The 15000-nt window shown below is 47.9% G+C and overlaps 1 protein-coding gene across 1 annotated transcript in view; it reads left to right on the top strand.

Annotated features, from left to right (window-relative positions):
* Positions 1-15000, top strand: part of dync2h1 (dynein cytoplasmic 2 heavy chain 1) — a gene marked incomplete at its 5' end in the record, with an annotated part of 168631 nt that overhangs the window by 30319 nt on the left and 123312 nt on the right. The window contains 13 exon segments of the mRNA XM_080844294.1: positions 2460-2706; positions 2975-3126; positions 3480-3624; positions 4640-4742; positions 5247-5414; positions 5732-5862; positions 6138-6386; positions 6912-7020; positions 7431-7544; positions 9108-9250; positions 9523-9595; positions 10829-10998; positions 12865-13002. Coding sequence (XP_080700420.1) covers positions 2460-2706; positions 2975-3126; positions 3480-3624; positions 4640-4742; positions 5247-5414; positions 5732-5862; positions 6138-6386; positions 6912-7020; positions 7431-7544; positions 9108-9250; positions 9523-9595; positions 10829-10998; positions 12865-13002 — 1942 coding nt within the window.

Below are 15000 nucleotides of genomic sequence, written 5' to 3'. Positions count from 1 at the left end.
TTTTCGACAAAAAGTGCGTAGGATTAGAGTTGCACCTTTAATGGATCACCTGATGGAGCCGGTGGGCTAGTTAGCATTCCCTGCCTTTCCAGGCCTGTGTTGGCTCAGTTGCTGATTGACGTCTCTCTCTCGCTCTCTGTGTGGTGATTGCGCAGCAGGGTGTGAATGTGGCTCTGATGAGTGTGTGTGTGTGTGTGAGGGGGTTGATTGCTTCACTCAGACTCTCTTACAGTTGTGTGCTCTTATGGAGCTGGTGTAGATTCACTGGATCATCACAGTAATTACTGTGGGTGCTACGTTAGCGCTTTGCAAATCCATTTCATGTACCATACGCTTATCTCCATTATCCATTACAAACTTTACTACATGCACACACGCGCAGATACTTTCTCTCTCGCTCTCTCTCCCACACTCTCTTTCTTTCTTTCTGTGGATGTACTCCATTTACTGGATGGGTGAATGTGTTGAATACATACTCACTCACACACTCCGGCTCTACCCCCACCAAACACACACACACACACACACACACACACACACACACACACACACACACACACACACACACACGTGTGTGAGTTAATGTGGATCCCTTTGAAGAATGACCTCTTGTGTCCTCCCCCCTGAGTGAGGCCAGACAGACTCACTTGATGAGCTGGCCTTTCCATGAGCTGCTGATAAAAGGCTGCAGCATCGCCACACTGACCTGAGCAACCCTCTCTGATGGCTAACACTCTGGCCTCTGTGCAAACACACATATGCTCTCTCTCTCACACACACACATATACACCATCACACACACACACACACAACACACCAGACACACACACAACACACTGGACAGACACACACACACACACACACACACACACACACACACACTCAGACACAGACATGGTCAAGCACACACTTACCGATTGGTATACTTCTGCGGAAACGGTCTGCGTCCTGTGTGGATGACTCATATTTTATCATCCGTACAGTCTGTACAGACTGTCCGTGCTGCAGCAAAATCATGTCCATATTCACTGCGCATGTGGGAAAGTAGTTTGCATCCTCTCAGTTCAATAAGGTTGTAGTGCGCACGTGCTTAGCTTCCCGTATCCGTAACAACACATGTACCCGTCTGTATTGCGCACACACACACCCTCACAGGCACACTTGTACACACACTCACAGATGCACATAGCACACACTCAAACACATGCGACCCCCTCTCCAACACACACCACACACACTCTCACACACAAACAAATCCACACAAACGCCCACAATGAACCGCACAAAATGTCAAGTGTTATGGAGCTGCTCTTGTCATCTCTGTTTGATGATAGAACATCTAATTAATTTGCCGCATGGCCTCGGCCCAATTAGCCCCTTAGAATCCTCCAGCGCGCTTAAATATGTCCTGAGTGCTCAGCTGTATCAGACACCAGTGATGGGGCGGCCACTGGGCTCGCTCACATTCACCCCCTTTTATGGCTTTTCCTTCCATCATCCTTCCATTCTTTTTTCTTTTTCTTTTTTTTCCCCTTTTTTCTGCTTTTTCTGTCATCTGTCCATTCTTTCACTTTCTTTTTTTGGCATTATTATTCATTTTTTCTTCTATGTGTCCTGATTTTTTCTTTCTTTTTGTGTGTCTTTCATTCTTTTCTCTGTTATAGCCTCTCTTCCCTTTGTCATTTGGGCAGTGTCTGCACATCAGCAGTGAAGTGTGTGTGTTGCAGCCTCTGTGAGGAGGTGGGGGGTCCAGCAGTGATGTGTGTGTGTGTGTGCTGCAGCCTCAGTGAGGAGATGGGGGGGGTCCAGCAGACTGCTAAAGGTTAAAGCTTGTTATGTCTGATGGTGCTGATGCTGTCTGGCTGGGGCTTTGTGTTTTACCTCCTCAACCTTGACTGCTCAGATAGCGAACCCCCTCAATCAGATTCCCCACTGTACTCTCATTCCCACTGGGCCGGAAGGGGTTCAGTAGCTGTTTGTGTTCAGATTGACAGATGGGATACTGGAGAGGGAGATGCATCAGATATCAGATAAAAGCACATTGTCTAAGAGAGGAATGTCTAGACAGTTTCACTGTAAGGAACAGAAATGAAATCTGTTCAGTTAATATACTGTTATGGCATTTTCACAGAATGCAATATGGAAACAGTGTGGAAATGAATAGGTTAATTGGATGTATACTCACTTAAGGAGTATTTTATCTAACTCATTTGTCTTGACTCAATTTACCTTTGCCTAATGGGGAATTAATTGACTTTCCATGTTTTTTTCTGCTCATACTGTAAAGGCTCCCTAATGGTGGTTTAGCCTAATTGGGAAGGGAATCATCAAGTCCGTCATGGTTGTATGATGGAATAATCAGTCACCCAGATTATGACAGCATTGTTTCACCCCCCCGTTGTATATATGGCTGACTAAGACAATCAAATATGTCTGCCTGTTGTTGTTGTTGTTTACAGGATGCTGCTGCGCTACGCCTTCTCGCGCTTGCGCTCCACTCAGGTGGCAGTGGTGCACTGCAGCGCCCAGACGTCGTCTCGCCACGTGCTGCAGAAGCTCACACAGTCCTGCCTGGTCCTCAGCTCCAACACGGGCCGCGTGTACCGCCCCAAAGACTGCGAGCGCCTCGTGCTCTACCTCAAGGACATCAACCTGCCCAAACCCGACAAGTGGGGCACCAGCAACCTCATCGCCTTCCTGCAACAGGTGGGCGGGCGACACTGGCAGGGCTTTTGTGTCACAGTATCTCCCATTTTGAGTGTCGGCTAATCTGACCCCATTGCTTGCTTATACACTGCCGTGTTGATGGGGTTTCCTTAATGCTTTTTCACACCAGCAGTGCAGACAGTGCCATGATGTATCTTCATGTCTCAATGGAATCCAGTACCCTAAAAATCACACGTGTTTAATGTCACCTGACTGCATCTGCCTTTCCTACTGCCTACTCACTCCTGGGAACTCTTCCCCACCACAGGTGCTGACATACCACGGCTTCTATGATGAGAACCTGGAGTGGGTGGGCCTGGAGAACATCCAGATAGTGGCCTCCATGTCAGCAGGAGGCGCTGTGGGCAGACACCTCCTCACCACCCGGTTCACCTCCATAGTGCGCATCTGCACCATCGAGTAAGTGCAGCAGTGGAGGAGCTTCTCAAAAAATACATTTATGATGGGTTTTAAAGATGACACAGAATTCCCCCATTCTCCATTACATTACCATTCTTATGCTTGATGCTCTATACCTTTATGCCCCTTTATCACTCTCTCTCACACCCCCCCACACCCCCCTCCCCCCCCCCCCCCCCACACACACACACACACACAAGTCGTAAATGCATTTTAGAAACACGGTGTGTTGCACTCTTTATATGCTGCCATGTGCTTAACATGCATAGACTGTTACTTTGAAGCCTATGCCTAGTGCACAACTGGGCCGATGAGAGGCTTCTCACTGACGGCTGCCTCTCTCCCATCTCTAGTTACCCTGACCGCGAGCAGCTGCAGACCATCTACGGTGCCTACCTGCAGCCCGTGCTGCAAAGGAGTCTGGGAGATCACGCTGCGTGGGGCACGCAGGGGAAGGTCCACCAGCTGGCTGGATCGCTGGTGCAGGTGTACGAGCAGGTGGGCAGATGGAGTTTGCACCAGCTCCTTAGTAAACTCAGTCTGAGTAGATGCGATGGGCGGCAGTAACTGAATTTACATTAACGGAGCGCTTACCTGCCCTAAAACATTTCATAACTGTCCGAGGGGGATCGTCTCCATAATGTATTCAGAGATTCAGGACTTTTTTTGGTTATTCTAACACATTGACACCCCAGGTCACGTATCACATAAAATCCCTCGCCCCCAAAAAATGTTCGACAGTCAGCGGTGGTTTTGTAGAAAACTGTTAACTGTGGACCAAGAGAATTCAACAAACATTCAACATCAAGGTGAAATGTAAGGATTTGATCAAAACATCATGTATATAATATATGTGAAAGTCTCTTAAAAATTAATCAAAGTATTAATCAAAATAAAAAGTCACAGAAGGTGGATTTGAAAATGGTCCATATTTATTAATGATGTAGACATGCTCTGCAGGGTTACCCACAATCCAGCAGTGAGGGGACCTTCACCATCTAAATGATTTATAATCCTTCTGTCTTGTTTCTACACGTACCCATATTTACGCCTTTAGACACCAGCACCTTTATCTGGGTGCTTCTTCCATCCTTGAGCTGTTTGCACCCCTGCTGATAAATAGGTGGACTAGGAGTGACGGCTGGTTATCTGTCCCTGATAGAGACACTATTATCTTTTAGCCTCTAAACATGAGAGGGTCCACAGTACTCCAGGAGTGTGTCACACACAGTCTGTTAGTTCTTACGGCCGAAGTGAAATACTGTGCACTAGTGTATTTGTGTGTGTGTGTGTGTGTGTGTGTGTGTGTGTGTGTGTGTGTGTGTGTGTGTGTGTGTGTGTGTGTGTGTGTGTGTGTGTGTGTGTGTGTGTGTGTGTGTGTGTGTGTGTGTGTGAGTGTGAGAGAGAGGGTGAATAAGTGTATGCATAACCCAGGGTGGAAGATCAGTGACTGAATATATTCCAACATGGGGCTCTAAGCCTAATTCATGTTCTTCTCTGCGCGTGTTGGCAGGTCAAGGCCAAATTTACCGTGGACGACTACAGCCATTACCTGTTCACACCGTGTGTGCTCACCCAGTGGGTGCTGAGCCTGCTCCGCTATGACCTGACTGCAGGTGAGGGGTCCTCTAGGTCCTGGCCACCAGCCCATCTCCCCTGGAGCTCCGCTCCGCTCCGCAGGGCCAGGGAGTCTCTCTTACTGGGCCTGACTGATAACATCAACTGGCTGCTCCTATTTACCTCTTAGCAGCTGTAGACTCCCTCAGTAGAGTGCTATACACTTTCTTTCCCAGCCACTGTCTCTCTCTCTCTCTCTCTCTCTCCCTCCTTTCTCACCTCATCATTCCTGCTGTCAAACTGGTCCCTCCACAATATGTTCATGCTGCGATATCGCATCAAATCATTAATTTTAATTAAAAGTGTATACAGGGAAACTTTTCACATTGCTCATCATATTTTAACGTCCTCCTACTCTCCTCTCTTTACTGCTTACCTCTCCAAAATGGGGGTATGTATTATCTCATAATGAGAGAATTAGTTTTCCAAAAGCGTATATTTATATACGTTTCTTTCCACCCCCACTGTTAGACTGAGGGACTGCTGTGTTTGTTCCCCCACAGGCAAATCCACCACTGCCACAGACACAGTGCTGGAGATAGTGGCTTACGAGGCCCGGAGACTCTTCAGGGACCGAATCGTCACCACCAAAGACCTCAACGCCTTCGACAACATCCTGGTGTCCGTCATCCGGGGAGACTGGGGCTCGGACGTCCTGGACAACATGTCTGGTAAATGCATCACAGCTGAGTCGGCACAGCCCTCAAACTCCTAACCCAGTTACCCGAGCTTGATAATGCATTGACAAGGGGGCTTCCGATAGCTGATTGGCAAAGAGGACTCTGCAAAAAAAAACTCAGACAACCACTGAATCCAGAACAGAGCTGGCCCTTTACAGGACTGGATCCAGAGTCAGCTGCGCTCATAAGCTGCTTCAAGCTCAACCAGGACAACTTTGGGTTGTCCTGTTACATGTTGTAGAATTGTGAAATAATAATATAACTAGATACATATGCAGTATAGTGAGCTCTGGTCTTGTGATCTACAGATTCCTTCTATGTGACGTGGGGGGCGGCCCATGAGGCGGGGGCTGTCATGGCTCCAGGACAGTCCCTCCCCCCTCATGGGAAACCACTCGGACGCCTGGACTCTGCCGACCTCAAAGAGGTCATCCGCAAGGTCGGTTCAGTGACCCTTTGACTGTTGAGTTGGTTGTGGGTTTAGTCACATATTGTGCTTGCTTTCTCCTAAATAGCAACGTAAACAACAGTGCTATTAATGGCTGACTGTTATAAAATGAACTCTCCAAAACTTTTGTTAGCTTTGAACACCTTTTGGTGGTTTTAATGAGGCTGATTAGAAGCTGATGGTAGTGTTGTGTTCATTAAAAATATGAATGTAACAGTCCCTTAAAAAATGTCTTCTTCTCTTCCTTCTGCTTGTTTTCTGTGCAGGGTATAGTGATGTACGGGCGGGACAACCGTGAACTGGACATCCTGTTGTTCTACGAGGTTCTGGACTTCATGTCCCGTGTGGACCGGGTCCTGAGCCGGCCCAGCGGGTCTCTGCTGCTGGCGGGGCGCAGTGGTGTCGGCCGGCGCACCGTCACCTCCGTGGTCAGCCACATGCACGCCGCCACCCTCTTCACCCCCAAAGTGTCCCGCAGCTACGGCCTCAAGCAGTTCAAAGGCGACCTCAAGACGGTAACGTCTCAACCTGACACTCTAACCCTGGCACTCAAGGCCGATTTATGCTTCTGTGTAGAATCTACGCCGTAGGTATGGCGCAGGTACGGCATAGTCCTCTGTGCCGAGCCTAAGTAGAACCATAAATCAGTCTTTAGTCCCAGCACAGTCTCTCAGCCTACCACTGCTTCACTGGTTTCTTTGGAGGATATGATCTGTCAGTCTCCATAAATCAGTGAATATGCCTTTTTCTTTGATGATGATAGGAAATACCTCTATTTGTGTTCACTGATGTGAGTATCATTTTGGATTGAAGCATCTGTTAAAGCTGAAGTGAAAAAAATGGTTCTTCTCTTTTAATCCTCGTCATTCACACTGTTTATTATTGAACCACCTTGCTATAAGGGAGAGTTGAGGGGTCCTATCGGCCTTTTAGTGCTTTACCTCCACTCTCTGGGTCATCACAGTGAGCGCTGTTAGCCTGTTAGCATGTTTCCCTCCAGCCTTCCTCATCACTGTTGTGTGTGGGTGGGCCTCCTGCAGGTCATGCAGCTGGCTGGTGTTGAAGGGCAGCAGGTGGTCCTTCTCCTGGAGGATTACCAGTTTGTTCATCCCGCCTTCCTGGAGATGGTCAACAGCCTGCTCTCCTCAGGTGTGCTGCTGTACTGTGTGCTAATGAGTGTGAGAGGGAATGTGTGTGTGTGTGTGTGTGTGTGTGTGTGTGTGTGTGTGTGTGTGTGTGTGTGGAAATGGACAGATTAGATGTGGGGTCTGCAGGTTTATGTTAATGCATGCACTTTTCTCATGTTTTGATTGGGTCGAGGTGTTACAGTGGGAGTAATTATTACATTAATATGAGAATAATGAGAAAATAATAAGGAAAGTTCCTAGCAAGAGGGGACAGTTTTGTTGTTCAAAGCTACATTTAAAAATACCTCCTTTTTATCATCAGAAATACCTTTTTTATTCAGTTTTCTATCCTTACCAAGTGAAACCTCACATTTTACAACCACTGTTCTGAGGTCAGTTGAGCGTGATCTGTGACTGGTGTCTGCTCCTCAGGTGAGGTGCCAGGCCTGTACTCCACGGAGGAGCTGGAGCCGCTCCTGTCCTCCCTGAAGGACCAGGCATCCCAGGATGGCTTCACTGGGCCCATCTTCAACTACTTTGCCTACCGTAAGTTCCCTTAAGACACCATCCAGCCCCCCTTCCTGCCTCCCCCCGCCTGTCCTTCAGTCTGCTCCGTCGTCCCATCTGGGAGCGTGTCAGCTCATCAGTCTCAGCCCCTCAGGCATGCAGACGCGTCAGCCACTCCATTTTTCTCAATTACATGTGGGTGGGTTCACCGCTAGAGTAAAAAAAACATCCGCTCCAAACAGAAGCAGAGAGCCTAATAGAAGTCTTGATGGATCCTGTCAGAGTGACACCCTGTCCGTCACAGGAAGTGCAGCTGCTATCGACGGCCCCCTCGTGTAAAACTTGTGTTGCGGATCCTGGTAGGGCGATGCCTCTGTTGTAACTAAGGGGAATTTTTTTTCCGCTCTGGACTCGGATTTCACATGCCAAGTGTATCCACTACACTAAAGCATGCAGAGCTTATCCCAGTTGATGGCCTCCAGATACATCTCGTGTTCAACGATGGCTTTTTAATAGTGCGGATTATGAGCTCTGTGATTTGACTTGGTATGCTGGCAGTCTGACAGTTTTGGGGAGTGGGTGCGGGGGTGAGGGGTGGGAGAGAGGGGTTCTTCCCTGTGCCAGGCCATGTTGGCACAGCTTAGAGTCATGCAGTTGGCTTTCTGGGTCTGATGCGTGGGAGAGTTTTAGTGTGCCCTGGTGCTAACTGGCACTTTGGTCAGGAATTTGAGATAATCCCTTATCGATGTCCACTGGGGCATGAAGAATGGAGGACTCTCTTGCTTGCGCTCTCTCTCTCTCTCTCTCTCTCTCTCTCTCTCTCTCTCTCACACTCTATCTCTCGCTCTCTCTTTTTCTCTCTCTCTCTCTCTCTCTCTCTCTCACTCTCTCACTCTCTCTCGCTCTCTCTCTCTCTCTACCTCTCTCTTTCTCTCTCTCTTTCTCTCTCTCTCTGTGCTATCTATCTCTGGGGCAGACAGGCAGACGGCAGGCTGACAGAGTCCCTGCTGCTCTGAATCCCTGAATCCCCACTCTGTGTGTGCGTGTCTCTGTGTGTGTGTGTGTGTGTGTGTGTGTGTGTGTGTGTGTACGTGTGTGTACGTGTGTGTGTACGTGTATGTGTGTGTGCATGTGTGTGTAAAACCCATTACTTTGAATTCTGCTATCAGCCACACCTGGACCCAATATGCCACAGCTCTGTCATTAGACACAGAGCATTAGGCCCTAAGCGAACTCTTCTTCATGTGTGTGTGTGTGTGTGTGCACTGCACATATAATGCTTTATTAAGTTGGAGAGTGTGGCGTGTCTTTCAGACCAAGTAGAAGCGCACATCATTTGGATGGATTGGTAGCGTGAAGGCTCAGTGCCTTACTTTCTGTTGGAGCGCACCACCTATCCTCCCAGGGATCCTTTCCCATTCATCAATATTTCCTCCTCCCATACTCCCGTCTTCCCTACTACACATGACACTGGCCTGTCTCTCTGACACTGTGGGCAGACTGCAGTGTTACTTTAACATCTCTCAACTGCGCGTGTTTTTTCGTCTCGTATCTTTTCTCTCTCGTGATGCTCTGATTCCGTGCCTCTCCGTTTTCCCGCAGGGATTCAGCAGAACCTGCACATCGTCCTCATCATGGACTGCACCAACACCAACTTCACCATCAACTGCGAGAGCAACCCGGCCCTCTACCGCAAATGCTCCGTGCAGTGGATGGAGGGATGGTCGGACAGCAGTATGAAGAAGGTAAGAAAGGGATGAAGACAAAAATAATAGATAGGGAGTCATGCTTGAACTGTTTTGTCATTCAGGACTACCCTTTTTGTAATTTATGGTAAGGCAAGGGGGAGACATAGTTGATGGCAGAAGGGAGACAGAGAGGCCTCCTCGACTGTCTTATCAATATCCAGTGTCAGCCCACTGTACTGTGATTTACAGCGGCACGGTAATGAAGTGGTTTTTATGGGGTCCACACTGCCTGAATGTCAGGACACATTTTTCTCTCTCTGACTGTTCAGATCCCTGATATGCTGCTGGCCCAGATCTCTGGGGAGGACCAGAGCGCCGACAGAGGTGATAAGAACAGAGCAGGTACGAAGTGTGTGTGTGTGTGTGTGTGTGTGTGTGTGTGTGTGTGTGTGTGTGTCTGTGTGTGTGTTGTTAGGATGGCTGTGTCTATGTACATATACTAAAGGTATGCATTTGTTTGACTCGGTGTCGGTGCATCTGTGTGATCCGTGGGTGCGGTGGCGCCCACATAGGGCCCCCTGGTCAGTGCCCTTGTGTTGGCTTGAGCCGTGGCTGTCGGGATGGGAATGTTTATGGTGCCAGGTAAAGCCTGTGCTCACTCCCTGCCTGGCAGCCTGATGTCACTGCGTATATCACCCTGAAGGAGGCCCAGAGCGCCTCTCTCAGCCCTCAGCACCGCTGCGATATATGGCTCTGGGGGAGGCGGGCAGAGGGGGGGGGCTCATTTTCACCTTGTGTGGTCACCCCCGCCCACACCTGCCGCTCAAGGCTTTGGGATGAGATTTGTGGGGCTGTAACTCTGGAGCTGGTGCAGACACACGCACACACACACACACACACACACACACACACACACACACACACATACACACACATAAACATACACACACACACACACACCCTCTTGCTAGAGATTTATTGCCAAATCTGTTTATTTTATCAACCTTGATAAATAACACTCTGCCATACAAACACACACACAACACAACATACACACACACACACACACACCTACACACACTAAGGTTATTATAGTTTGCTATTACCTGAAGTTACTACGCATTCCCTTGTCCATCTTTCACTGTGAAATTTGAAATAGTCCCATACAGGACTCACACAGTTCCTCCATAACATATCTGACTTCTTCTCTTGATAATAACTACTACTGCTTCCTAATGATTAGTTAGTGTAGGTCCTGACACACTACATTGCCATCTTAAGGTTGTCAGCTATAGCTACACACTACACAAATCATTTTGGGAGCGTGACACACGCTGCCTGGAATGTATACCACGTCCGCTGCCTTGAAACTGTAATGACCATTATTTTTAGTCTTTTCTTATTTTACTTTTATCAGTTATTTTTTCACAATCATCATCATCATTTTCTTCTGGTAAACTATTTCATTTCAGTTCTCTAAAAAACATTTTTGTCGTTGTTAGCTTTAATTTTAGTTGGTGATAAAACCCCTGACTGACACACACTCACCTACACAATCATCCGCAGGAATTGGTATTGATGTATTTCATTCATCCTTTTATCATGACTTTTATTTATTTATTGTGTGACCTCCAGCTGCGGCGTCGGCGAGCCAGAGCGACCTGTCGCGCTCCTTCCTGCAGATCCACGAGTCGTGCCGTGAGTACGGCGCCACGCCCAGCCAGTACATGTCCTTCCTGCACGTCTACGGCTCCATCCACAGCAGCAAGCAGGCCGCGCTCACCAAGAGACAGAGCCACCTGCAGGTGCGGAGGGCCACTGCAGTTTCGTATCTCTGTTTTGACCTGTAACAGTACTTTGGTGGACCCGTGAACTTTGTCAACAAAAGCCTCATCAAGTGAAAACGTTTCCATGTGGAACGTTTTGTTTTTCAATGTTTTCATCATGATAAGTGCTGTGCGGCACTGTGGGGGATTTGTTAAAATACTCTGGCAGGTCCAGTATCTTCTAAATCAGTGGTTCTCAACCTTTTTTCAGTATTGTACCCCCTGTGAAATATTTTTTCAGCCAAGTACCCCCTAACCAGCGCAAAGCATTTTTGATTGAAATTTTTTTTATACACAGCGCTATGCCATCATTGTCTGATTTATTAAACTGTCAGCACTGAAGATTGAACATTGAATATTGTTGTATTGAACTGAGTGCGTTTGCAATTACATTTTAGTAAGAAACTTGTGCTTGTGCTTCGCTGAAAATCTTTGTCAGTCTTGGTGGCAAGGAGGCAACTGCTGAGATCAAGCTCTTCTCCAGGCACAGTCTGTTTCTCTGCTTTGTTTTGATCACAGTCATTCCAGAGGAGGAGGCCTCACATAAATATGTGGAGACAAAGAGTAGTAGCTGCTCCAAAGCTTTCTCTCCCAGGTCAGGGTGCTCCTGCTTCACACACATCCAAAACTGTGTGAGTGTGGATGTGGCAAACTTCATCTGGAGTCCACGGTCAGATGACACTTCCATGAGTGTTTCCTGATTAGTGACAGAGCTTCCACATGCTTCGGACAAGAGAAATGGGGTTTTCACCCAATCCAGCTGTGTAGATTTCTCCTCCATGTCAGGAAAGTAGGAAATTGAAAATTAAAAAATGTAATCAAATTGGTCTAATGTCCCACGATGACCAACTGGACTGGAGCTCTGTCCACATTCCCACTAGAGAGAAAATCATCCATCTGCACCAAAGCAGGTAAAATCCCCCTGTGCAGAGGCTCTTCTCCACAGCTCTGCTTTCTTCAGGAAGCCTCCCACCTTGTCATACAGGTTTAAAATGCTGATGTCCTTTCCCTGCAGACATATTCAGTTCGTTCAGTTTGCTGAATATATCTGCCAGATAGCACATATTTGCAAGCCAGTCTGTGTGGCATTGGGGGATCTGTGCTCAATCAGAAAGGTCTGTACTTCAGATCGTAATTCCAACAGCCGTTTGAGTATTCTCCCTCGAGAGAGCCAACGCACTTCTGTGTGCAGCAGCAGTTGTGTGTGTTCAGCTCCCATGTTTTTGCGTAATAAAATCGCGCTTATTATACAGTTACTTGCCAAAACGATAGAAGACATTCCTCCAGTATACCTCTTTTGAATGAGTTTGTTGCCATTTCGTGATTTCCGCTAAGAAAAAATAGTTCTGCACGCAAATGCTGAGCAATCCACCTTCTGACTTCAAGTTTCAATGACCTTCCGTTACGTTTACTACGTTAACTACGTTACTTGCGGAATGATATGCAAGGTGAATTAGAAGCAAAAAACCCGTTGCCAATGACAGCGGTGATAAACTTTCCGCAGCAGTTAATATCTAGGAATTACAAACCTGCGAACGCAGACATTTAACCCACATATGGCCCATACAAATCAACGTACATTTTGGAACATTCTGAAGAGCCGTATAATAAGTATTTTTAAATGATTTTTGAATGGAGGCTTATTTTAAATATATCTTTTTAAAAATCTCAAGTACCCCCTGGACTACCTTCACGTACCCCCAGGGGTACGCGGACCCCCGGTTGAGAACCACTGTTCTAAATAAGGGATCTAAATGGACATACTGACCTCAGACACCTTGCCGTAGTGTTGATGTACTCTCTGAGCTTGCTTTTTCTCTCTCCTGCTCTGTGATTGGCTTGCAGGCGGGCGTGGCCAAGCTAAACGAAGCAAAGGCATTGGTGGATGAGCTGAAGGGGCGGGCGGCGGAGCAGAGCACCCTGCTGCGGACCAAGCAAGCCGAGGCCGACGCTGCACTGCAGGAGATCACCGTGTCCATGCAGGTAGACCACGCCAGCACATCACACACAAAGTACTCACAGACACAACCGCCGTGTGTGTGTGTGTGTGTGTGTGTGTGTGTGTGTGTGTGTGTGTGTGTGTGTGTGTGTGTGTGTGTGTGTGTGTGTGTGTGTGTGTGTGTGTGTGTGTGTGTGTGTGTGTGTGTGTGTGTGAGTTTTTGGGCCATTATTGTGTGTATCCGCTATGCTTGTGTTTGTGTGTGTGTGTGTGTGTGTGTGTGTGTGAGAGAGAGAGAGACAGAGAGATTGATCCGGCCCTGTATGCCCCTGCCACAGAGCTCTCTCTTGCCTCTCTGTCACACTGGCTCAGTCATCTGACCGGAGCAGCAGCTGCTGCCAGTTTTAATGTTTAATGATCCCCATTCCTACAGCTGAATCCTATTATCACTGTGTGTATATGTGTGTGCATGTTGTCTGCCTGTGTCGCAGTGTTTGTTTTGCATACGTAATGGCGTTCCTTATGTTTGGCAGCAGGCATATTGTGCCAGTTTCCATTCTTGGCTTAACATCAATGCCAGTGTTTGTTTGTGTTTTTCTCTTGTGGTGTGTGTGTGTGTGTGTTGTGTGTGTGTGTGTGTGTGTGTGTGTGTGTGTGTGTGTCTGAATGCATCTCTTGCTGATGACCTGCTCAAATGGGTGTGTTTGTATCTCAGTGTGCGTGTGTATCAACGACGGGCTTATGTTCTATCACCTTCGTGTTTCTGTGGGCGTTTATGTCTGACTCTGACCTCTAACTCTGCTGTTAGACCAACCAAGGGAACCGTTGGCCTCCGATGGCCAATTTGCAGGCTCTTTGTCGACATTGACAGCTGCTGGGGCTCTCCCATCCGATTATCGCCCACGACGCTGCTGCAGTTTTCTACCCATAACCCTGAGCGGTTGCGGCGGCCCATGCCCTACGGAACTACAGCTCTGTGCCGTCCTGAGTCGAGGTCACAGACTGGCTGCTGTGGGGACATTATGTGTCATTAGTTTGCGTGGGCAGTCATCAGTGTTATAACTGCTGTTGGCCTATTACTCTACCCCTGAGCCCCTCTGAATCTGCACTAAAGGGGGCTTGTGAGAACACTCATGGGCTCTTTGGACCTCTCAGTCGTGTGTGTGTGTGTGTGTGTGTCACCTGTGAATGTGTGTATGCATTTACGGAATATCACACACCCACTCTCCCCCAAAGACACACACACACACACACACACACACACACTTTGTCTTGTATCCTTGGTGTTTTACATTGCAGACTACTTTGTCAGGAGGAGAGCGTGACTCTTTGTTCCCTTTGAAGTTGACAGAGCAGTGGGACTTTTTCGTCGTGCCGGTGGTGCTTCTCTCCCAAACGACTCTCATCACAAACTTTTCCTTAAAAGAAGTTTTGCCAGGCCACCAGGCCAACCCCCTGCTTCTTTATTCCCTAGAGGCAGCAACTCACTTAGAACTCTCGCTTCATTTGGTGTGTGTGTGTGTGTGTGTGTGTTTACTGTTGACTCCAGACTGCTACCACTCATTAGCGGATGCTCCTGTTAAATCTCAGTTATTATTTTGGGGAGTGTGGGTGGCTGTGCTGGAAGAAAGTGCTGAGGTGAGATGAGTTCTGTTCCTTTGGTAACTGCATGCGGAGCTGAATGAGTTGTCTCTAAGCCTGTCTCTCCAGGGAGACTGGACCAGGGACTCCTGCAGCACATATACATACACAAGAGAACAGCCATAGAGACAACAGAGAGACGGTATAGATGTTAGATGATAGGGCGCTTCTGCATCGTCCCGTGGTTTAAGTTGCATGGCTTTGTGCTCACAGTGAGTCATAGAGGCCTGCAGCAAAGACGTCACGAGGTGGCAGCGACGTGAACTTTAAGATGGCCTTTTCAGCATTATATTTATACTCGCGGGGGAATTTTAGGCTCTACACAACGGGCACTGCTGTCACGACCTGGAAGATAAGCCCCTGTCAGTATTGATGTACACATTTGGAACGCTATTTGATTT

Source organism: Sprattus sprattus (assembly GCF_963457725.1).
Source record: "Sprattus sprattus genome assembly, chromosome: 9".
In the NCBI taxonomy this organism is placed as follows: Eukaryota; Metazoa; Chordata; class Actinopteri; order Clupeiformes; family Clupeidae; genus Sprattus; species Sprattus sprattus.
Note: the sequence above shows the minus strand (reverse complement) of the source record. Positions and strands in the feature narration are given on the sequence as shown.